Source organism: Dryobates pubescens, chromosome 2 (assembly GCF_014839835.1).
Source record: "Dryobates pubescens isolate bDryPub1 chromosome 2, bDryPub1.pri, whole genome shotgun sequence".
Classification (NCBI taxonomy): domain Eukaryota; kingdom Metazoa; phylum Chordata; class Aves; order Piciformes; family Picidae; genus Dryobates; species Dryobates pubescens.
In genome coordinates this window covers 31,328,550-31,354,226 of record NC_071613.1, presented here as the reverse complement: position 1 = coordinate 31,354,226, position 25,677 = coordinate 31,328,550, and the positions used below count along the sequence as shown (strand labels likewise).

General features: G+C 37.7%; 1 protein-coding gene across 2 annotated transcripts in view; it reads left to right on the top strand.

The window, feature by feature from the left end:
- Window positions 1–25,307, top strand: part of AGPS (alkylglycerone phosphate synthase) — a 57,312-nt gene extending 32,005 nt beyond the window's left edge. Inside the window, exons 11-21 of one of the 2 annotated variants that reach the window (XM_054174168.1) lie at window positions 239–366; window positions 2,772–2,823; window positions 5,282–5,358; window positions 8,203–8,315; window positions 9,722–9,791; window positions 10,631–10,692; window positions 11,528–11,617; window positions 11,947–12,046; window positions 13,064–13,121; window positions 21,238–21,377; window positions 24,981–25,307. In XM_054174168.1, coding sequence (XP_054030143.1) covers window positions 239–366; window positions 2,772–2,823; window positions 5,282–5,358; window positions 8,203–8,315; window positions 9,722–9,791; window positions 10,631–10,692; window positions 11,528–11,617; window positions 11,947–12,046; window positions 13,064–13,121; window positions 21,238–21,359 — 872 coding nt within the window. In that variant the 3' untranslated portion in view covers window positions 21,360–21,377; window positions 24,981–25,307. Of the gene's footprint in view, window positions 1–238; window positions 367–2,771; window positions 2,824–5,281; window positions 5,359–8,202; window positions 8,316–9,721; window positions 9,792–10,630; window positions 10,693–11,527; window positions 11,618–11,946; window positions 12,047–13,063; window positions 13,122–21,237; window positions 21,921–24,980 lie in introns of those variants that run through there. The other variant, XM_054174161.1, reaches the window with a different exon arrangement.
- The last annotated feature ends 370 nt before the right edge of the window (window positions 25,308–25,677 follow it).

Here is a 25,677-nt window from a genome sequence, read left to right as displayed (position 1 = left end):
GCAGTTCTGGGGAGTTATTAGCCTCTGAATCATGACATTTGTTACTGGAATTGTAGCCTGTGTTGTAAGCGTTCACCATGATGTAAATAGTCAGGAATAAGTCACCTATTACTGCAATAGGATTTTTGGGACTTCTGATTTGTGTTAACTTAAAGCATCCTGCTAAATGGTTGTAAGTTGGGTAACTTGCAAGAAGTAGATACTGCAACACTTCACTCAGTTTTTCTTTTTCCTGAAGGAACTCTTGGAGTGGTTACTGAAGTTACGATAAAGATTCGTCCAGTTCCTGAATACCAGAAGTATGGCTCTGTGGTCTTCCCTAACTTTGAACGAGGGGTGGCCTGCTTAAGGGAAGTGGCAAAGCAGGTGAGGAAAAGCTGGAGGTTAACTTTCCTCAAGAACACAAATTCTAGCACAAAGGCAGTGTTAACACTGGTATTTCTGGCAATTGATAACTAAGGATTTGAGACATGAACTCTTGTGTATGGTCCACAAGCCTTTTGGAGATAATGCAATTGAAGATTGAGCATTTTCTGAATTTGCTTGGTATTGTGAGCCAGATGGTGAATGAGGCTGTTGATGGCTCTTTTTCAGTAGAAGCATTCCAACTTTGGCTTTCCTCCTTCAGTGCAGAGCTTTGTAATCAGATTAGTTCAGGACTATGTAAAAGGGACCAGTAGTAAAAGGAGTTAACTTGCAGCATACAAGTAAAAGACAGCTGAGTTGTTCTGAAGGAATGAAAGTCATGCAATGGAGGGATATGGCCTATGTTTAGAAAACATTCCTGAAGCACAGTGACATTCCGGGGAGCTGGGTATTTTGAGGTGGAATTGTGCTTACAGTATTTAAGCAGACCCTTCTGAAGAGTGTGGTCAGATGGTTTGGGGCAGCAAAACTCAGACATGGGTATCCAAATTGTGTAACCTTTTTTCTCATGGATAGCCATAATTTGCTTCCAAGCAAATCTTGGACTGGCCATCCTCTTTCTTCACAATCTTATCCTAACTTTCCTTTGCACTCTGCAAGAAGTATTAAATAATATTTATGAATAGTGGAATAGACCCTCAACTGGGAAAGTAATTTCAGAAATGGTTCACTTAATGCTGAACACAGCTCTTGAATTTTTATTTTTTCAGTGATGGGGCTAAATTAGTGACTTAATGTTTCAAGCCAGATGTTCAAACTGGTATATGAATGACACACATGACCACAGCTAGTCAGTAGCAGTTGCCAATTCTTCTGTCATGTTTCTAGTGCTTGTTCTTCCTGTTACAGTTATCAAAGCAGACTATTTGGGGATGCTTTGTCATATGACTGATGAACAGTTAAATTAAGAAGTTAATGTCTATTTTTCTAGTTGTGGGCTTAGTTAGAAGGCAGGGGGATAGACACTACCGGCCCCTTAGTGTTGCTCTGTTTCTAAGCTTCTGTTGCAACTACTTTTTCACTGCTTTCTTGAACTGCTTATTCCTCTGTTTTGTTGCCCCTTGCGTCAGTTTGGGTTGTAATTACAATGATTGCTATCCAAAAAGCTGTTCTTTGACTGTATTGGTCAACTTTAAGAATAACTAGCCTACAGGTTGTAAGTGGGTTGGTCTCATTAATCTTCTGTCTTCCTGCCCAGTCTTAGTTCTTCACGTTTTGTTTCTGTTGTGACAAAATACACACTAGTGATATAATTGAGGGTGAATATGTCAAATCCAAGTGATAGAGATGTGCTTCCATATGACATATGTATGAGCAGAAGCTTGCTTAATTGAAGGTAGATGTGCTTACTGTTGTTCAGATTCCTGTACAGTGCAGATACTGGGCCCAGAGACAGATTTTTAGTTGGAGTCTGATGGCAGATCATTAGTGTACTGGGTCTGGCTGGGATGGAGTTACACTTTTGCATAGCAGCCTGTGTGGCAGTATGCTTTGTACTTGTGACGAAAATGATGTTAAGGCACCAGTGTTTTAGCTGGTGATTTAGCTCTCCTCTTGCCACCAACTATGTGGGAGCAGACAAAAGGCTGGAACAGAGTGTAGTTGGGATGGCTAACCCAAACTGACCAAAGCAATATTCTGTATGATACATCATGATCAGAAGTAAAACTGGAGGGGGGTTAATTTTCCAGGGGTTAGCATTGCTTGAGGGCTAGCTGGGTATTTGTCAGCTGGCAGTAACTGATTGCTTTGTGCATAATTTCTGGTGGTTTTGTTGGTTTTTTTCCCCCCCATTTTGCTTATCATGCAGTCTTTATCCAAACCCATGGGTTTTCCCACTCTTACCCTTCTGATTTCCACCCTGGTCCCACTGCAGGGGAGTGAGTGAACAGCTGTGTAGTACTTAGCTGCCTGCCAGGGTTATCTCACAACAATTAGGCTTTTTCAATCTATGTGTAATGTATGTGTAATTTTGATTATACAGCAACATAAGGTTAATATTCACATTAAGTATGGTATCTTTAGTGCACATGGCAGTTTAGGAAAACATTCAGTATTTGAAGGACAGAAATCCTTGTACTGTTCCTGTGTTGACTTGAGGTTAAACTGAAACATTTTTGGTGTGTTGTAGCTCAGTGTGCCGAATAGGTGGTGTTACTCCAGTGAAAACAAGCTTATGGTTGCCTCTTTTCAAAGACCGTGCTGGCCTTAGGTCTCTGGTATCAAAGTGTGCTTTCTTTTATGCTATTTTTAAATGAAAACCAAATTGTCACAAACTTCAGCAAAACTGTGAACATAATCTTTTTTTCCTTCTCTCCTCTAATTCCTCTAACTTTGCCCCCAAGAGATGTGCTCCTGCATCAATTCGCCTTGTTGACAATGCACAGTTTCAGTTTGGTAAGTGTGTTGATCATCTTGGACCAATGTTTCCAAGGATTTTGGTTTTTAGTAACTTAAATCTGGTTTAGAGCTAACTCTTTTGCTTAACAGTAGACAAAGAAGGCAATGAACCTTAAGTTTAAACTCCAGATAGTGCCATAATGTGTACTTTCAGAAACAGAAGCTTTTCTTTGTCTCTGGGTAAAGAGCACTAACTACAATAGTCAGTAAAGAGCCATGCTCTGCACCACACTTTTTTGGCTGCCTTTCTGTTCTTGGCATATAGCGTACTGGAGAGTTTAAAATTCTGGAGGCATTTTCTCTATTTGGCTGTAAATGAGCAGAGATTATGTATAGTTTTGTAATACAGTACTTCAAACATTTTCTTGGTAAGAGTACCAATGAGGAAATTTGGTATGAAAAGAAAATTATCAGAATGCAGGCTCCTTACTTTGTAGGTAAGTTGATTGATTCCTTTAAATTTCATAGAAGTATAACAAGTGGTGTACAGCTTCATGAGAAGTAGCAGACTTTTTGGTAAGTGTTCTGATGTGATGATGATTTGGATGGGAGAGGGGCAATGACATACTTGTTCAAAGGGTGATGCTGTTTTTAAAAGAAGCTTGGATGTAGTAAATGCCATAGCTAGGAAAACTAACAAATAGAGCTGAGCTGTAGGCTTTAAGTATATATATAGTCAATGAAGCTACTACAAGATTACTGAATTGTTGTGAAATTTCTACTAGTTCAAATTGCTAAGTAAGAATATCAGACATGTAGAGGAATAGTAATATTTTTTTTTTTTAGCAATCTTAGGGAAAGCTGTCGTTTTAAACTGTAGGAAATTTGGCAAAAGATGTGTTCTGGCTCAAGGCACTCTTGAGGAGAACTGAGAATTCTACTACCCTAAAGCTAATAGCTTGTAGAACTTGAAGGTCTTGCGGAGACCTCAGTGTTTTGATTATACTCAGATGATGAAAATACAAAGTTTGATTGACCTTGAAAAGTTCTATTTAAATACCACTTGTTCAAGTGAGTTTCTGAAACTTCTTTTGAACAGAAGCCTCAATGATAAATCTTGACTTCAAGTGCCATTAATATGGTGGTGTTGAGAAAGATGAACTTTGTTTTTCAAACCCAGGATTTGTAAGACCTGAAACAGGCTGCCCAGAGGTTGTGGAGTCTCCTTCTCTGGAGACTTTCAAAACCCACCTGGATGTATTCCTGTGCGGCCTACCATATAGGAGATACTGCTTAGGCAGGGGGGTTAGACTTGATCCCTTACAACTCCTAACACTGTGATTCTGTGAAATCCCAAAAAGACTTGCTGCTTGCTTTGATCAATCTTTAGTGTTATCCTATTTCCATCAAATGTATACAAAAAAGCAGATTTTTTTTTTTTCCCTCTTTGTAATTGGGAAGAAGCTGGACCAAGTACAAGCTTCAAACCCAACACTTTTTAGTTTTGAGGTTGCATTTCATACAGGGACCTGCAGAACAGATTCAGGTGTGTCAATACAGATTTTTCTTGTAATCATGATTAAGTATGTTTAAGTCCAATAGTTTTAAAAAATTGTGGTTGTCTGTTGCACTTGTGTTTACTTAAATGTACTTAGAGGTGTACTCCTTGAGGTTTATTTGTTAATGTAATTAGAGGTGTACTCCTTGGGGTTTATTTGTATCTACAGAGAGAATCCCTCTTTACTGAAGAGGGAATGAGAACAATCAAGTGCTGCTTTATTCAGGAGGAAAAGCTTTGAAGTATTATAGAAAAAAGTATCATGTAGATGGTGCTTAACTTTTTATGAATTGGGCTCACAGCATGTAGGCCAGATGCAAGACCATTGAAGTGAAGCAGTAATGGGAGTTCAAGAAGTTGCTTGTGACTGAAAACAATGGAACAAACAGTAAAAGACTTTCATCTCAATTAAACCTGGTCCTGAGGCAGAGAGGTTAATTTAACAGACTCCAAGACACCATTTATGTATCCTGGTAATTTTAGTTCCCTGTATGTGATTAAGGAAGCAATTACTAGCTTTATGTAGAAAATTTTGCACAATGATGATATAACCATTAGGGAAAAACACTGCTTCACTCCATTTTTGCTATTGGTTTCAGTGGTTTTGGCATAACTTCAAAAAAGGTCACTGATTTTGCTTAGTTTTATAGTGTAAAAACTAATGAAATGCTCTTAAAATTTTCCATGTACCATACACTTGTGAGGATCTAAATTAGGGCAGCCTTAATTAAAATGTCAAGTGAAATAATGGTGTGCAGTTGCATATATGCCTCTTAAGGTAATAAAATCTTTGCCCTAAATCATCTTTCAAATGAGAGAAGTCTTTTTAGGATGGTATGCTCCAAGTGATTCTTGCAACTTTTGGCTACCAAGCTATATTTTCATTTGCCCATTGAAGTAGGAATTTTAAGAGCATCATTTGCCTTAACACAAACTTTTTTCCACTTTTTGCCAAAGGTCATGCCCTTAAACCGCAAGTTGCTTCCATTTTTACATCATTTTTGGATGGACTGAAAAAATTCTACATCACAAAGGTAACTTTGGAGTTTAATACAGTTTCAGTCTTTGCATGCTATTCATAAAAGTCAAGATTGATTGAGGTTTTGTTGTTTTGTTTTCATACACTCAAACTTAGCTGTGTTAGAGATAGTATTAACAGATCCTACATTGTAGTAGGATTCTTAAAGTGGTTTAATCCAAACTGAGATTATCTGTTTGAGTTGTTCTATGAGACCTGGTCATATCTGTTGATTTCATGTCTTGTATAATAAATTGTAAGAGTGACAGACAAGACTGGAACCAGTTGATCTAGCTTGCAAACCACTGATCATCAGTTAGTACTGCTGGAGTGAGGATAACAAATATCTTTTCCTATTTCCAGATTTTGTCAGTATATGTTCTTACTATATTTGACTAGAATTTTGGGAGAGACTCGATAGCTGTCTTGAATTGCCCTTGCCATTTGGCCTCTTTTTGTATTTCTGGAATTTGTCTCAGTAAATATTCTTAGATTCAGAACTCTCTGGTTATAAAATGGTTTTGCATCGACCTTTGTAATGAGTGATTTCTTATTACTGATTGTGGGTTTTTTTCCTTCCAGATTAGCTAGCTATAGAGATCCTGCAAATACTGGTATTCAGAGGTAGAAAATAGCATCATCCTGGATTTATATAACTTAGCAAGTGGTAAACATTCCCTTCTGGTCTGTTATTGGGTGTCTTCAAGCAGTAGGCTTACCTGAGAGACAGTGGCTAGTGTTCTGCTGTAATTTCTAGTGGTACTGAAGTAGAAAATGCCACATCTTTTGCTAGGGAATCCCTGTTAGATTTACAAGTAGCCCCCAAAAAATTTGCCTTCTGTCCCTTAACTGCTGTGGTGAAGGAGTACCTAAAGCAGTTAAAGTCAGGGTGGATTGCTGTTAGTATGCAACGATCCTCGGTGGCAATATACTTCTGTAGTCGCCCAAAAGTGTCGCTGCTTCTGGAGGTGTTATCACCCAAGGATGTTGTATTCCAATTCTCCTAGTTCTGCTGGAGAAGAAAAACATGGAGAAATGCTATGTAATACTTATGCAGATGTTCCAGTTTGACCAGTCTGGAACTCTTTATGCCAGGGCTTATTGCCCTGGTGTATATGAGCAACCGCTACTTGAGAGGTCTCCCAGATGGGAGGGAAGGTAGGAATAGAGAAAAGAGAAAGATTAGTGAGGGGTAAAACCAACACATGTGTCAAAAAAGTAAAAAATGCAGAATACAAAATAACAGATTAACACTTTGTTCTTTTATCAAGCAGTATTATTATTAACTGATACTTCTGAAGAGAACAGAGACAGTCTTGTTTACTTCTTCTTATAGTTTGGGACTATTTGATTGGTAGATGAGTGCTCTACGTTTCTTTCTCTACTAGTTTACACTGTAGATAGTTCCTCCAATACTTCTTGAAGAGAACTGCAGAATGTTACCTGACATTACAACCAAAAGATGGCAGAGTAGGTGAAAGGTTTCATACTGGATGAAATAGAAGTGGTTCTAGAACAAGAAGGGACTACTAATAGCATCTTAATAGACCTTTATTCTTGTCCTTGGTGTTTATCACTGTAGCAACAAAATAAAGAAAACTTTTTGTTGTTAGCTAGGCTTTTTTGCAAGACTAGGATAAGGCAGACCTTTGGCTGGAGGAGTATATGCTGCTTTGCAGAGGCTATTTTGGTGGTGTTTTGTTGGGTAGTAGGATGCAATATCCGTTGATTAGGACTCGCCATACAAACTTGAGCTCATTGGCTGGAGGAATGAACAACCCCAAGATATTTTGATTCCTGGCTGGTTTTTTAGACCCTTCTGTCAGCACAGTTAAACTGGTTAAAGGAATAATAAAAGGAATAGCAACTAACTGTGTTTTTTTTCCCCCTCAATGTAGTTGTTGTGCATGGAGGTTGAATTTAAATCTCAAGACCTTATAAGTCTCCAGACTTACTTATAACCTTGCTCTTGGTGCTTAAGTAACAGTTACCACAAGCAGAGTATAGACTAGAAGAGTTGAATGCCATTGAAAAGGGAAAGGCCTTAAAAGAAAAAAGCCATGCAAACAACAACAAAGAAAACCCCAAAGTTGCTGATCAGCATAGATATTATGGATGTTGTTGTAAATGATAATTTTTTTACCCTTTTTAACTGTGGAAAAGTTATGAAATTTTTATTGCAGTTTGATATTCTTCTCCATTGCATCTGAAACCTGCTTAGTAGTGGTAATTCACCAGAGCCAATTAATAATAATAAAAAAAAGACAGTAAGGCTCTTACTTTTTGGACTAGTTGCAAAAATGACTTTTGACTGTCATTCCTGAAACAATGGCTTACAGACAACCTCACTGCATTATTATTAAACTGTTGGTGGTGTCCCTAATTCCACTGGGCTGTGTTCAGTGCCACAACTTTAGAAGTTACTTTCTTTCCAGAGAGCTTTTCCATGGCACATTGCTCAAAATAATTCTATCAGAACAATTATGTTTATGGTCATGATAGTCATTTTCCATCTTCAATGCAGAGATAGTTGATAGAATACAAATGTCTCCCTACTGCTCAAAGCATTCAAGACTTGTTCTTACTTTATCATGTGTAGACAGCTGTTACACCTGTACTGCTTTTTAACAGGATAAAAAAGATGACAGATAATCTTTAATTTCACTGGGCTTGTGCATGTTTATTCTGTCAAGGAAAAACCTGATTATTTTGGGAGTAAATTTTCTGAAAGATGTTCATTTTTCTAATCTTTTTTCTTAGTTGCAACAACATTTACTAACCAGAGCACATGCTGTGTATTTGAAAAGTTAAAATTTCTACTGCATAGGCTATGACATAACGCAAAGCTTTTTCTTTGCAGTTTAAAGGATTTGATCCCAACATACTGTGTGTAGCTACCTTGCTCTTTGAGGGCGACAGAGAGAAGGTTCTTCAGCACGAAAAACAAGTCTATGATATTGCCACCAAGTTTGGGTATGTTTTTCAAGGATTTTTTTCATATGAAGCTGGGAGTTAACTATCCAGGAGAAAACAGGATTGCCATATTTTTATAGTGATTATTGTATGGATATGTTCTCAGCTTACCAGTGAGAAGTGGAAATAATCAATTAGGTACTGAATGTTCCCTTGATTAGGGACAGCTTGTGCTAGCTAATTATTTCTGGGGAAACTTTACTGAAACTTCAGCTGTTTGTGTATTGCAGAGAGATAAGTATTTGACTAAATGTACAGCTGGTGTTATTTATGGAAACTAGCCCTTGTAATTGCTTATAGCTATGGAAGCTGCTTGTTTTGTAATACTAGACACAAATTGAACTACAGAAGAAGACAAAATCATAAGGATCGTATGAAATCTTTGCAGAATTTCTGTGAGCATATCATAAATGCAAGGAGGTTGTTGAAAAGAAGTATTTGTGTTAAAAGAATGCAGTGAATTTCTGCCCACGCACTGTTTTTTTGTTCTTACAAAGGAACAAAACATTAATTGAAGTGGCAGGCTGGGTAATGATCATTAAGTGTGATTTCTTTTCAAGAAAGATATTGCTAGCATTAGTCTCTATTACTCAAATATGCATAAGTATTGTTTTATGCATTTCTGGGCTGTCCTTTATGAAATTTGTTTTCACTCTGCTTGAAAGCCACTTTCATAAGCTCTTGTATGTGAACAGCTTGCTAACATAGAATGATAAGAATAATACTGCTTTTGATCTTAAAGAGCATTTTGGTGCTTGTCTGTGCTGCTTAGTTAATGCTATCAGTTCAGTGTTTAATAGTTTGGCCTGGTCTAAAATGCTTACACTGGTCTAAACCATTTAATGGTATAAAATGCTTTAATTCTATCTTTCAGGGTGTCCAGTTTACACTTTTGGGATCTTATGTCAGTCTTGCTTGCATAAGTTGTGAGCACACAGTGCACAAACAGGCTCAGAAATGTAGTTACATGTATTCTTATAAATTAACATTAAGAAAATACTACGTCTAGTTCTGTTTCCCTTGCTCTTTTGTGATGTTTGAAGACTGTTCATCTCATTGGACAGCCTACAGGATTATTTAGACCTTATTATTTTCCTTTTGCATCCAATGGTGATTTATTTACATTCTATCGCTTTCTGTTCAAGATCTGTGGAAAATTTTCTAGGCACAGCCTAAAACTACCACATCTCTTCAGATTATGGAATAAAAAGAGAAATGCAAAAATGTTAAAGGTCTTGTTTAAAGCAGCTTCTCATTTCCGGTAAAGAGACTTTACTATTTGCAACTGTTTTAATGCAGCTTGGAGACAGATAAACTAACACATACATTTGATAGTTAAAATATTTTTCTAGTTAGTTTTGAAAATTGGTGACTACTTTCCAAAACTAAATTCTTCTTAATTGCAGTGGCTTGGCAGCAGGAGAAGATAATGGACAGAGGGGATATATGCTGACATTTGTCATCGCATACCTTCGAGTAGGTCACCTTTTGTCTGCCTGCTAGAACTTCCATTAATTAGTATAACAAAACAGATGTGTTTTTGAAGGGCATTCTCTGAAATCAAAATGCAGCTTGTTTTGGATATCTCGGCCTTCACTGAGAGGTTACATGTATTCCGTTTCTTCAGACTTGTAAATCTATGTTGAATGTAACTGGAGGCTGGGAGAGTACTGGAAGTGCTCATGAGCTCACTCAGCTTTTATTCTTGGACATCTGCTCATGACTGATTTGAATCAGAATTCCAGAACAAATAGACCTTTCATCTGAACTGTTGCAGCTGTTTGTAAGACTTTTAGGCTAAATTTTTTTTTTTCTTTCCAGAATAGTATGCATATCTTGAGTGCCAGATCTTATTTGGCTTTTCTGATAAGTCAGGGACACATTGCTGAATTTCCCTTTACATCAGCAGGTTATATGTAAATGGGTGCAATGTTTGTTTTTATTCTACCTAGCTCAGAGTTACATTCCAAATAAGTATTTCCATTAGGTATTATATTGGTTACCACAGTGGAGCTCTGTGCCTGACGCTCCACTGATACGAATATTTGATTAGTGCAGGCGTGCTGACAGTCTGACAAGTTGTCTCGCTATAGCAATGACATCTAAATTTTTGGCATCTGTCTTTGAAGAGCTACTCCTGTTACTGTAATTATAGACTAATGTCAGTGGGACGATGGACGCTTTTGCTAAAGAGACTTTCTGGTTTTCTCATACAAACTAACGGATGTTGCTCAACTGTTAGCTGCGTAGCATAGACTGGAATCCCAGATGTTGATGCTAAATATTACTGATAATTTCCTCTCTCAATTTATTAGGACCTGGGCCTGGATTACTATGTAATAGGAGAATCATTTGAGACATCTGTTCCTTGGGATAGGTAAACTGTGATTATTCTTTAGAATTGCTTAAAACTTGTACTTTATTGCATTCAAATTATTCGTAACTTAAGTTTGTTCATGGGGAAACTGAATTTAAACCATATGTTGTATTGGGAGGCTCCCTGATATGCCTCAAGTCTTGTACCTGAGCTGTAGCTGAGGTTGCAAATCTTACCCTAAGTGTCCCTTCTGGGATGGGATGAGGGTATGAGGGGGACAAATCTGGTTATCTATCCCTGCCTTTTGGTGGTGAACTTCCGATACCCTCCAATGATATATGAAATTGGGCCAATATTTGTACCTCATTATCTAATATTGTGCAGAGTCTGTTGGTAGGATTGTGGTCAAGCCTACCTTTCCTGGCGGTCAACCAGTTGTTCCTTTATTAGTAGCACAAAATATTTCTTGTTTTTGCTGTAACACCTCTGGTCAGCAGTGCCATGGATGACAGGTGAACGGATGGAGTGGTGGGCCTCCACCATGCCCAGTCCATTCTCCCCCATGCTATGGCAGTACAGACCACTAGATTTCTACCCAGCCTCTTTGCTTGCTCTAGTCATCCTGTGTTTATCAGCTGCAGTGAGCTTGGTAATTTTCTATTTTATGCTTCCAACACTTGGTATTTGGGAGAAGTACAGAAAAACAATTTTAATGTTGATGAGGAATATTCCTTTTGAACAAAACGTAAGTTAGTTAAAAGTTTCTCAAAGGTAATCTTCTGTTTCATTAGGTCATACTTTTAAGAAAAAGTTACCAAAGCTGAAGTTTTTAGGATGTTGCACAAAATCATATAGTAAGATTTTACATTTTTAACATTTTTGTTTTCTGTTACAGAGTTTTGGACCTTTGTAGGAATGTAAAGGAAAGGATAGTAAGAGAATGCAAAGAAAAGGGTGTTCAGTTTGCTCCTCTCTCAACCTGCAGGTAAGCCAGACAACCACCTGAAACTTTGTGTTGAATCTTTTCTTAGTAAGAGAACTAATGAAGAGGTAATTAAACTTACTAGCTACTACATAAAGTGCATCTTATTGGTAATGCTAATCTTGACCTTCCTCTAACTTGCGATTAATCTTGGCACTTGCATATATGCATGAGAATCAAGTGTAACAACTTAAAAGCTTTAACTCTCAAAATCATAGCATTAAGTTACAAAATATGAGCAAAAACGACAAAAGACTATGATTTGTGTAATGCAACGTAGTGGCTGGCTTAGTACCATAAAGCTTTGTTTGTAATGCAGCTCTTTTCAACAGGGTAACACAGACGTATGATGCAGGTGCATGTGTCTACTTCTACTTTGCCTTTAACTACAGAGGAATCAGTGATCCTATTCATGTCTATGAACAAATTGAGGTAATGTATAAGTAGTTAAGAAAAAGAAGCTGATATCCTGTAATATATGCTGAACCTATTGTCCAAGCTAACTGAATTTTGCAGGAAAGACATCAGAAGTCTACTTGTGCAGCTTTTATATTAGTAGCTAGGGAAGGAGGTACACACTAATATGGCACACCAAGTAAAGGAAAGACTAGCAGGTGACTATTTTAGACATCAGTAAATGAATACTTCTAACTAAAGTATAGGACAGCTTGTTCATGGATGCCAGAAACCATCATCCATGGAACCCAAATCCACGAGAAACAATACTTCCTTAGTTCTATTAGTAGCTTTATGAAACTACTTCTTTCACTTAATATTCAATTAGTCTTTAAAAATATGTGACAAAACTATCAAGATCATATTCTGTTAATAGTGCTGTATGTAGAGAGTAATGAATGTGAGGAGATCTCTCTCTCTCTCTTGTGCTGTTCCAGACAATTATCTGTTGTGGCTATTTCTGTTTAGGCCTAGGCGAGCACTGGTCTAGGTCTGCTGTTTCTTAACAAAAATCTAAATTTTGTTTTCTACCACAAACATCACCCATTAAAGTGTTGTCAGTTCTAAAGTATCTCACTCCCTTGACCAGAATCTTGGAGATCTGGATCTAATCTCTGGTCTGGTATGGATGTTTAACAGCTCTGGGGAGCCTGTTTTCCAGCTTCTTTATTGTTGTTTCCTTTTTCAGTAGACACTTCACCATATTCCAGGTGAGCATCCCAACCACTAGACTAGTTCTTGCAAGGGGGTAATGATCCAGAATATTCCATTCTGAAACAATAGGTTTCTTAGATGCCATTTGGAATGTTTTGGCTTTGCTAATGTTTATTTGGAAAATCCCAGTCCATATTTACATGCAGGCTTGTTTACCTCTATTGTGGACCCCAGTTACTTCTGAAACTTAAAACACCTGTGTAAATGAGTATGAAAGCACAGATTTAACTAAAAAATGTGGTGCATTTGCTGTGGAATAAACACCTTTTTCCAATTTAGAGGGCTGCTAGAGAAGAAATACTTGCCAATGGAGGAAGTCTGTCACATCACCATGGAGGTAATGTTCTCAGTCTACTGTTAATCTCTTTGATACTGCTACATATTCATACTTGCATAAAGTAGTTTGTGATAGAACTTTGAAAAATATTTCATATGTATTCCTGAGAGGGGTGTGTGTGGATCTCCTCACATTCTTTCTAGACATTTTCACCCCTTTGTCAGACTTTCAGGGGAACTGGCCCTGAAGCTGGTTTGCTTGATGTGAAATCAGTGTGGTGTATTTAGGAGCACTAGTTTAAAATCTTTGATATAGAGTGTACTGGCTGCCTGAGAACCCAAAAATGCCATTGATTAATTTGTCTTATGCAACTTCTACTGAATCTTGTGCAGAGATGTATTCAGTTACAAAGACCTCAACAGTTTGGCGTCCCTTGTGGCTAGGTGAATGCTGTAATTCCAGAGCAGTTATTGAAAGCATGTGTGTAAAATTTAGTGACTTGAGACTGGGCTCTATTGCAATCTACCATTTGTTGCATAATTGGTAACAGTACTGGTATCACCGACTTGGTGTCTGCTAACTTCCTGATTATTCTTTTGGCTCTTTTGGAGTTTGGGAATTACTTGTCCTGAGTTACTAACCTATTTGTGAGTTATTTTGTGCTTTAATATTAAGAACCAGTGTCATGTGTAAGTGATACTTCATATATCTGATGCTTTCCGTGTGCTTTTTCCCAGATATTCTGCCTGGCTTGATTGGGTGTGTCCTACATAATGCTGTAAACTCAGATGCCAGGAAGACTTGTGAAGTGTTTGATTTGTGCATCTACGTTCTTGAAACTGGTTAAACTAAGGCATTTTTTCTCTCTGCTCTCTTGGGGCATTGTCTGATCGCAGAAATAAGAGCGAAGAGGAAGTTCAGTGGTTTAAAACTAGATAAAATTTTGTAATCTAAGAAAGCTCTCTATGGGGAAAACTGAAGGGCAGAATCTGCTCTTTAAAACAATTTTGTGACTTCCTGGACTTGAGACTTTTAGCCAGGGCTGTTTTCAAGTATCTGACTTTGTGATAGAAATTGCTTTGGCAATATCGGAATATTGGAAGCTGAGTGAAAACAGCTTCAGTAGTTTTTGTTTGATATACTCTTATAGTCATCTGATTAAATATTTAATGTGGTATAGTGGACTGTTTTACACTCACACACAGGATGTGGAATTACCCCTGTGATGTACTGTTGTGCTCTCCCCTGCTGTGGCAGCTGTATTTTACTGTGACTAGCATTTCATCCATTAACTTGTGTGCAGCTGGAGCTTGTCACATGTTTGGATGTATTTGTCTTCACCATATGAAGCCTTGCTTACAGCATATGTTGAACAAGAAAAAGAAAAGTTACTTAGCATTTTCAAGTCCTTGCACACTTGAACTTTCAAACTTGACAGATATGGAAAACTTGGTTTCTCTTAGACTTCTTGTGCTCCTGTTGTATGCGTGGTGGCCCCTTATACTGAAAAATATTTTCTGCTTTGAGTGTTTTTGTCTGGCAGTTTATTGTGTAAGATATTCAAGATTGTTTTGTTTCCCCCGCTCCCCCCCCAGTGTTTAGTAGATGTGCTGCTGAGAATTAGCCTAATATATCAGTTTTATTTGCTGACCTTCAGGCCTGGTACCTCTTAGCACAGCAAAGACTGGTCTATTGTGTAGGGTTAAAGAAAATGCTGGTGCAATTTCTTTTAGTATTTGTTTTGTGATTGTGATTAATTACAGTTGTTTTCACTATCTGGAAACAGACAGGCTGGTTTGTCTGCCCACAATCACACTGATAAATGGAGCTATTTTAACTCTGTTTTTGTGTATCAAAGAAAACAGATGTAGTCTGAGACTTGAGGCTATAGGAAATACAAAGCCTACTTAAGTCAATCTTCATATACTCCTTGAGTGAGAAGGGGTCATATATGAGAGTTTGAGATACTTAAAGGTCTAAATTTACACCTGGGGAAGTAAGTGTCCACTGTGGATAGGCACATAGCTGTAATCTGCAATCAGAACTGAAATCGTGGTATTTTTAATTTTGTTTCTGTAAAAATGCACTGTCCTCTAGTGCATCACAAATTAACCCTTACAGAGGAGGTTATCAGTTTGTGGGGTTTTTTTATGATCCTGGCAGTCTTGGCTAAACATGGTAGTTCTGTTTCTCACTAGACTTGTGAACCTTTCTGTGAAAGGCTAATTAGTGGTTTTAGTTCTTCATGTGTGACTTTGATATCTTATACCTTCTTTGACCCTTTTAACTAATGTTATGACATATTCTGTGATTTAGGAAAAGGTTTTGAAAAGTATGCAGAAATTATGTATCTTAGTTGTAGCATTCCTTATCTTCATTTCCTACATGAGGTTATACAGTCTTAATTATAGATTTTTAGCTTGCCTTGATTATGTCCTAACTGTATAAAGGGACAGTACACATCTTTGAACACAGATTTGACCCTTCTGCTTTTCTGGTCACAAAGGATCTTGAGAGTCGTGTAAGCAAGGGTTGCTAGAGCCAGTTAGCTTCTAGAAACTTTAGTATTTAAAAAGCAGCATTAGGAGTGATTATTCTTTGTAAATACAAGTTTATGTTCAGATAAATTATTTTTTTCTAATCATTCAGGCCAAGGCCTAAACCCACCAGTATCATGTGTCATACCTTTCATCCTGTAATTCTTGTTTCATAAAATATGTGCTGGTTTTATATACCTAAAATAATGTGCTGCTGAAATATTGGTGGGTACAAATAGCACATTAACCTCTCTGGGGTACAGCATCAAAGGTGGCAGGGTGAATTTGGGCCTGATCTTTCTGCATTACCAAGCGAAGAACCCAGGTAAAACTAAGGAAGAGTGTAAAAATTAATGATGGATTGGTTCCCATGCAGGGAACATTCTAACTGAAACTGGTTACTTAAGGAAACAATTACTGGTTTGTGGATTTAAGGAAATTACCCCTATTTAGCAACTTAACATAATAGAACTAATTTTCTTCCACTCTATGGACATACTGACTAGAGTAAAGGTTAACCAAGTAGCCCAGGCATGACATGTTTAGGTGTGGTATCAATTTCCTGGTAGTTTATGTAGGAAGATGGAAAAAGAAAAGACTCCTAACTCTGAAAGCATAAAACAAAGCCAAAAGCAGACCCCAAAAATGCTCCTAAGCAAACACACAGATGCACCCCATCCCCCAACAAACCCAGAAAAGCTCCACACCTTATTTGCGTTCAGTTGCATATCTGACATTGCAATTCGTTGCAATTTGGTGTCATTAAGAGGCTGTGGCTTAGGCTATACATTGCAGTAATTAACCCCACAAACCAGAAAATCTGGAATTATAAAATTCCCTTATGGAGGGGAGTTAAACACATTCTTGTCTCTATCTCTTCTACATCAGAAAAGTATCTTCTTACCATCCAGTTAAGTACTGATGACTGGTCACATTTTCATGTTAAAATGAGAGCTTGCTCTGATAATTAGGAGGAGTTTAAACTCTATTAGGCCTAGAGTAACCTTGTGTGAAATAATATAATAGTGTAGGTGTTTTTTCCTCCTTGGTCTGTATACTCACCTTCAGTGCCTTTTCCACCACGTAAGTACAAAGGACTTTCTGAACATGAAAGTACTTCGGTGCAAGATGTTATGGGGATGGTCTTAACTATGTAATAAGACTGTGGGACACTGGTCCAATATACTGTAGCACCACTACAGTAACACATTTCTCAGTATTGCACAGCTCTCTTTGTAAGAGCAGTAATCCATTAACCACTTTCTCAGACCATAGAGATGCTTTTCATAGGGACAGCAGACTTTAGGAAGCCCATGCAATAACTGGAAGAGCCCCATCCTGTTACTGCGGCTTCAGCGAAGCTGCTGTTCTGCAATAACTACCCCTTAAGTTTCAAGGGCCAAAGCAGAGGAAGTCTAGAGCCATGTGCAGTGCCACTAGAGCCTGTTTCCACTGGGATCACACACTGCTATAAGTCTATTCTGTATGGATGTAGTTATTCCTGGGATCTGTCGGCTGCCTTTAAAACTTTCTGTACAAGGCTATTCATATGTGCCCAAGTATTTAATTTTGCAAAAGTGAGAAAACCAGTTTCTGTATGCTGTTTGGTAGCTCCATTCTCAGCAGACAGGTCTTTTTGCAGTCATCTAGATACATTTTTCAAAGCTAAGTGAGGGTAGCCTTTGTGAGCCAGGACGGCTGTATGCCCATTTTATCTTTTGTGGCCAGGATGCATGTGCTGTCCATCTAATGCATTTGTCTTTGAAAACCATGCACCGGGGAAGCTTGGTACTTCAGCACAGAGTGTAATGTCAGTCCATGTTTTCTTGGCTGTTTTTTGGGTTTGTTTTTTCAAAGGGTGGGTCCTACAGGAGCAACATGGAGTATGGTTGCACTTCACCAAAGTGTATTTTGTTCCCTGATAAATTGAAAAGACCCTGAAAAGATGAACGCTTTTGTAAAGAAACCAGTTAAGGGCTGGGCTATTGTGTATCAGTAGTGGGGAAAAAGTTATTTACCCAGCTCACTTGTTATTCTTTCACACATGGACTGCAATAAAGATAAGACTTGAAAATACTACAAAAATAAGACCAATATTAGTTTGTCTTTGAGAGTTGCTACTGAATGAGTCCCTTGGGCTTTCAGAAGTACTTTGAATGAAGTACACTGTCATGCTAGGGTGTTTTGTGACAAAAAGACTAGACTGCAAGGTTCAAGCTGTTTATTTGAATTTTGTTACAGGTTTAGCTGCAACCAAATGACTAATGATTTTGAACTTCTCTCACAGACCTAATATGCCACTGTTGGAGGCTTTCATGGATGCAATGGAAGAATGTACTATTAAGCTGTAATAGTGTGAAATATCTCTTAGTTGAAATCACCCACAGTTAGAAGCTTTGTGCTAATTGTTTACTTACCTCTCCAAGTAAGGGCTCTGAGTCCCAAAAAAGTAACTGTGGCCAGTGTCCTGATCAAGGGGGAAGGGTTTCCATACAGGCTACTCCCAATTCCTAACCCAAATTTTAGGGGTTTTATCCCAATTCACATGACACAAGGTTGTTGGTTAAAACTGACACTGAAACCCTCCAGCTACTCTTTATCTTAGTTTCTCAAGCAACAGAACAGTGGTTGGAATTGAGTCTCAGGGCATATTATTTGCTGAGGTATGTCAAGGCTTGTCTTTGGTTTTGGTTCTCTGAATGATGTAGCACTTGTTCAGTTTGTGGCTTATGGAAGACTTGAGGCTCCCTGTAAGTCATCTCTTTGTAGATAGGACCTCAAGGCAAGATGGGATCCTCCAACATGGGTTGCTTTTACAACCTCCCATGAGTCACCTACATGTGCGAGACATTACCAAAACTTATTTATGAGCTACGAGCCAGATGATTCATACGTGTTTGTACTCAATGTAATTTGGGTGGACTTCAGATAAAGACCTCTGGCTTCCTAGCCTCTCAATGTTTTATGGCACGCCTCAGGAACAGGGCACTTGTCGCTTGTAAAACTTACTCTGCATTTCATCTTGGATAATTGAGATGCAAGATTAGGTCTCCAGAAGAAAAAGCTTCAAGGAGGAAGGGCTGCATTTGTTGCTGGCTGGAACAACAAGGATTGTGCATGTAATGATGTGTACAGCTGAATTTGACAAGTAGTAGCTCTTTAAGCTACTACAAATTGATTATATAATGCTTTGTTGATTTGAGAACCCTATTCATGTTAGGACATAACATGTAAGATCCAGGTGAATTTGATCTTATTTATTGAGGAAAAGTATACTAGGCTAAGAAATCTAAGCAGTAGGTCCTTGAATAAAATCTGGTTCTGTCCATTGTCTCATGGCAGTTCTAGAGAAATGGCATCATCTAGGCCTAAAATTTAAAGGTCTACTTTCTCTAGGCTAGAAATGGACAGGTGGTTTTCACAAGTCCATTGTAAGATCAGGCTTAACTTATGTTTTATTGATGAGGAAATGAAGGCTTCCTTGAGTCCAAAGCTGTTCTTTGACTAGGCTAAGGTGGAGTTAAGCAACTTTGCCACTTGGAATAATTTTTACATTTATGGTAACATCTTTTACTATTTTGTCTGTTTCTTCTTAGTTGTTTTCTTTTCCTTCTCATCCTTGAAGCTAATTGGATCATCCTATGGAGGAGAAACGATACTTACAGGGCAGCACTGATAGGAAAGTAGTACTTACGTTTGTTTCACTTTATAAGTGGTGCATCTGTACAGAACTTGTCCTTCATTTGATCTATTTTCTATTTAATCAGATGGACCAGCTTAGAATTATAAAAGCAAGCTTGCTTCAACACTGTTTAATATGAAACCTGAAAAATCCATTTGTCTTACTGACATGAACAGTAGGAGCAGGGGCTCAACCTAGTGTTATCAAGGGGTTAAAATCTTTTCATAGAATGTTTGTGAAGGACTACTGGTAACTGTAGTACAGTTGTTTGTTTTTTTTCCAGTTCACTAACCAAATGTATGTTAGATTTATTATTGCAAAAGTATAAACCATAGAAAATTTGACAAGATAGATGTGTAAATTATCACTTTGACAGAACTAATGATGCACTCCAAGCACCTTCTGTTTTCCAGCACTTGGTGAGTGACTTCATTAAATATGCAACGACTGTTTGTTGCTGCTCAGCCAGTAGTTCAGTTCCTTGTGGAATTGCATTATTACTGGAGGTGTAAGAGAGGCAGGCATGCTAGCTGTTGGGCATCCTGCTGGGATTCTAATGTGCTCCATCTTGTTGGAGCATTTGTTTGCAGTCTTTTCAGGACAATTACATTCATAACCACAGGACACGTTCACTGAAACTATATTACAGATAACAGTTGAGAATGGTAATGGTTGTTCTTCAGCTGCTAGTGCAGAAGCCAGTGTGAATGACCTGAAGTGATGGTCAAGCTACATCCATGTGTTGGAGGGCTTTTTTGGTTGTTTTTTTGGGGGGTGTGTTTGGTTTTTTTAGTATGCTTCCCCAGATAAAACTCATCTATGTCAGCTTGCTTGGGCAATCAACCCATAGCAATGGTGTATTTACAGATGGAGTTGTTTTGGGTTTTTTTTTTTTATTTCTTGAGCTGGGCTGCAAAATACAAGCACAGGTCTTGCCACATGACATTCTTTTGTCCTTCAGTTATGATCTTTGCTCGACACACATGCTGCTAATAGTTGTTTTCTAGCAAACTTCATTCTTTCTCACATTATTTGCTTTTTCAGTTGGCATTGTGACTAGCTCATATTCCTTAAGGTATAAACAAATATACTCTGTTCTCTGGGGGTGTCCCTGTAATTTATTAGTCTGATGACAGTTTGATGGTTACCCTGAGAACAGAGCACAAAAGATGGCTTGAATTTAGTTTCAGATACTCTTAAAGCATCTGTCTCTCCAGCCTTTACTATATCTCATCATACTGACAAATGGATTGTGTTTCAGGCTGACAAGTAAAATGCTGTAGTGTGTTTAATGAAAAAAATGTCCTTTATTTTGAATGATCTGTTAAATCGGAGTTGATGACTTGGTTAATTGGTCCATGAACACTCAGCCATTTAATAGAAGTATTGTGAGACTTTAGTGAAATGAGTTCTTAGATGGCTGGGGTTTCAGCTTTGCCTTGTACATCTCATGTGCAATGGTGTGAACAATTACCAGCCCATGTGAATATTTTTGAGTTAAGAGATTTTGTTAATTTAAAACTGGTCTTTAAACCTTCTCCTTAGGAAACAAATTTTTGCTGTTTAAACCACTAATGTTTCAAGTTTATTTGGTTGAGTTACACTTTAAAGCAATCAAGTAGCATGTGGGATTCTACTTTTAGCTTTCTACTTTGACTCTTTGAAACTTACTACAAATTCCCTATTTTAATAGAACATGTGATTTCAGCTTAAGCTTCATCTAAATTTCATAGTTTCTAAAGAAAGTAGTCAGTGTGGAACACAGTCTTCCTCTGGGAGTATGCTGAGCTTAATGAGCTTGATAGTCTGTTGGGCTCAATAAATCAAATAAAGCAAAACATTTCTCATTTTTGAATAAAAGCATTTATCACACAGTGTTTATTCATTCATGGTCACAAGATTGATTGGCTCCTAGCATCCTGCCATTTATTGAAACACTTTGTTTTTGTTTTTCCAGTAGGCAAATTGCGGAAGCGCTGGATGAAGGAGAGCATCTCTGACGTTGGCCTGGGAATGCTGCGATCTGTTAAGGAATATGTGGACCCTAATAACATCTTTGGAAACAAAAATCTTTTATAAAGCCCTGCACAACATGATGTACTGAAACTTCTTCAAAGTTACTGTTAAAATTCCTTCACTTTCATTGTATTGATATCCCAGTAATCAAATATAACATGGACTAAACTTTTTAAAGACTAGTAACTTACATTGATTTTTGCCACCCCCTTACCCCTCCCTCTGTGAAGTATAAACATCACTGTTAACATTTATGGACTTTTTACTTGCAATACTCTTAAGCAACCCACTGGGCACAAAGTGTATTCCCAACCAGGAAGTACAAATTTGGTTTTCCAGGTTTGCTTAGGCAACACAGCTGACAGTATTTTCAGTGCTGGATGCCAGATGTTTCCTACTAAAGCATCCCCTGCAAGGAGAACAAAGACTGACAACAGTGTTTTCTACAGAAGCAGCTGCTGAACCCATCCTCTTGCTAAAGGAAAGCTGCTGAGAGACAGATGAGAGAACACTAAGGAGTACTTCACATTACTGAAGGATTGAGAATGTAACAGACTTGTAACCAGCAGATACTGAAAGTACAAATGTAGGCTTTAATCAAGAGACAATGAAAATCGAACTACTCCTAAAATAGCAGTAGTCTCCCACTGTAGTACTATTGGAAAAAAGTACAGAATTGAGCTGTTCTGAGTTGTATTTGCATTGCTGGGATAATCTTAAAGTCACTATAAGTTTTGTACAATGGACATTTCTCACTGTATGTTTAAAACAGGTTTGTAACAAAACTTCGCATTCATCTGTACTTCAGTCCTCGTGTGTATAGGTTTTGCTCCTGTTTTGTTTTGCAGAGATGCAAAATACTTTTCAAGTTCAAGAAAAGAGTTTTGGCTATTCAAATGAAACTGCCCAGCACTGTCTTTTGAAACAGTCTCAACAGTTCAATAAAATACTTAAGTGGACAATATACTGTAATCCTGAAAGTGAGATTTCCCATTTTAGTTTTGTACAGTTTCCTATGGCCTTTATGAATCACTTATTTACTTCACTAATAGCCACAATTTTAATTGTCCATTGAACTTTAAGAAAATGAAATATTTTCTTGAGCAGTATCATATGAGGGTAAGCATTTTTACATTTAAACTTGGATCTTAATCAGTGAAACGAAGTATTTGTCAATACTCATGATCCATTTTTAAGGTGGGTTCTTTTCTTAAAGCAAATTATCCAACTTTTTGATAATTAATGTATAAGATTGCATAGGATATTAAAAATACAGATTATTCCTTTGAGGGCTCTGTCTCTAGCCAACTGCTTCACAGCTCTCTAGTGTCAGTTTGGACACCTTTTATACTGGTAGTGCCCGTAACGAGGAGAAAAAGATAAAATTGCATTTTTGTTTTTAAACTATTTTAGAATACTCTAACTGACATGCTTAAAATATTGCATGTCAGACAAATCTGAACTTGTTTGAAGATTAATTTCAATTCTAGAATCAGATGATAAACCCAGGAACACTCAAAATGTCACTTTTAAAATGCATGCGTCAGGGTACTCGAGGAAAACTTTTATGATCTGCAGATCATAAAACACAATGTGATATTTGTGATGCAGCTAGATTTATTTCAAATGGTCTTTGTTTCACAACATTTCAACGTAACCTACTTTTGTTTGTCTGGTTTCGGCCCCCAGGAGTTCATATTTCAGCAGCAATCCAAACGTAGCTGTAGCCTGGTTTAGGAAACTGAGTCTTTGCACTGTTGTTTAAGTATTCCTTAATTATGCAGTGGTGTCTCAGTGAAGTGAAGGGGGCTTCCTCATCTGGCATGCTGCATGATGGTGACTACACGGCCACAGCTGGCATCTTGCTCATGACCTGTATCACTCGCAAATGGAGATCTTTCTAGGAGTTGGTGAATATGAAGGGTATTTGTGCCTCAATGAAAGTATATGTTTAGATATGAAGAATCAGTTTTGAAGTATGTGAAGCCTTTTTGCAGAATGACAGCACAAACAACTAAAAAAGTAGTCATAGCTCAGTAAGTTTAGTCTTTTAAGAGACTTTTCAGTCTCTTAAGATTTTTACTTGGAGTCAACGCAGCTCTAAAACATCCTTCCCAATTCTTAATTTTTCTGACTGTGGTTTCTTCATTCCTCTTTTGTATTGAAATTACCAAGGCAAAGTCTCCTTATACTCTCTAACCTTTAAATAGCCACTGGCCTCTGAAGTAATTTAAAATGCAGTAAAGATTTTTACTGCATGTCAGTTTTCCTGTGGGAAAGTGAAATAACAGGCTATAGGGATCCTAAACCGATGTCACTGGATAGCTCTGAGGAAAATATTAAATGGAATGGATATTTTTTCCTAATGGCCACTCTATTGCTGTCTTCCGAAATATTTTTTTCAGTCTTATGAATTGGTCAGAGCTTAGTGAAACTGCAGCTGAAGTGCCTGTATTACTGACTGTCTTTAATATCGCATTTAAACTTCTAATGAAAACAGAGAAAAGGGTAATGCAAGTACAGGAGGCCTAGGTACATACAGATTACTACCCAGTTCAAAGAAATCTTCCCTTCTCCGATACGTAAGTCTTCCACCACTCTTCCTTCTGCATTCTCTGCTTTTGTTGTAAAGACCTCACTTCCTGTAGCTGCAGCCTGTTCAGAGATGGAGAATCTCAGCATAACACATTATGTTTTCACTTGTTTGACTATTTTGCCAGTTACAAGCAGTTTTAATTAGGCTTGTCATGACTTCCAATTTCACAGCTTCTGCTTTCTTTGAAGGAGGAAAGGATGTGGAGTGACTATAGCTTGACTGCAAAATGTATTTACATTAGAGACACTTTTATACAAGTTTTGAGGGGCAAGAAGAAAATCTTAGAAATTGATTTGGGACCTAAATCTTACAAAGACAGCTATGTCTCTTCTTGACTTACAGTATGTTGGTTGAGTTAGAGATGTCATCTTTGCCTTACAGCTTTGAACAGAGACCAGGACAAATAGTTCTTCTGTAGCAATGTTAATTAACTGAAACTGATTTCAAAGGCAGGGATGCGTTCACACTGAAACCCAGAAAATACAAATTGCTTCTCAATCTTGGAAGTGTACGTTTATCAAGGTTGTAATTTAACTTTCTGCAAATAAAGCCAAACAGTGTTTGTCATTTTAGTGTGAGATTAACTGTAAAATTTCAGTTGTAATGTTAAGAGATTATAGAACCTTATATTATTAATAAAAAGAAAATGGGCCTAAACAATTATGTGGTTTTGTACTGTACCTAAACGTAGGGCACCTTTGGTTCATTTTAATTTGACAATGAACTCTTACCTGAGGAAAACTAGGAGGAAGGCTTTGCATTTCTCTCTGAGAAATGTATGCTAATGGAAGCTCTGCTTTTGTGTGCCGCATAAAGCGTGATAGGGAAATGGGGGAATTTCAGTGAAGGAAGGGCAAAACGAGCTGAATTGCTCAGTTCAGAAATTTATTCACCTCAGTATTCTGTGTTTGGGCAGCAAGGGTACCATGTTCAACTGCTCTTAGAAAGTTCTCCCTATAATACAGGGCCATATCTTGTCTTGCTTTACCTTCCCTGTATTTCAAAGACCTCTTCTATTAAGCTATTGCAACAGGTACATAATTTCCTACTGTTGTGTGTGTGCCTAATTTAAAACTTCCTTGTTACAGGTCCTGGAATCCACTTGAAAGTTCTGCATGCACACATGCACCACGTGTGAGCAGAAGAGGTTTCCTGGTTACCTGCATCGCTGCTATAAAGCCTTTATGCTCTATGCTAAAATCACATCTCACTTGAAAGAGCTATTGGATTGTCTTGTGTTAATGCAGTTCCTTTGATGCTCATAGTGTGCAGGGCATAGGAGACAAAGTTCAATTTATGGAACTATATATGTTTCTCAATGTGATCCACATTTTTTGGAGTGCTTTTTCACAGGAAGGAGAAAACTGCCTGACAGACAAGCATTTTATTTTTTGCCATCTATTAACGCATTAAAAAAAAATGCAGTTTTTTTTACTTAGATCTAGGTAGTCTTAATTTGAGGGAGATGTTAAATGATGATATACTTGTCTCAGGATGATAGCCAGATCCCAGTAGTGTGTGTTTGTTTTTTTTAAATAAGTTTTATAAAAAGTCAGATCTGAACTTGCAGCTGTGTAAATACTATAGCCTCACTGTTTATAGTTTTGTAGTCCCAGCACTGACTCTGAATTCTGCATTATCTTTAACATAAATTGGTGTGTTTCCCTAGGCTCTTTATGGAGGCCAGAATTGGCAGGTGGTTGCTCTGTTCATGTTCAGCTTTAAGGTCTGCATGGGTGCTCGAGAGCAGAGGTGGTTAAAGATATGTTTCAGAAATGTTTGCCA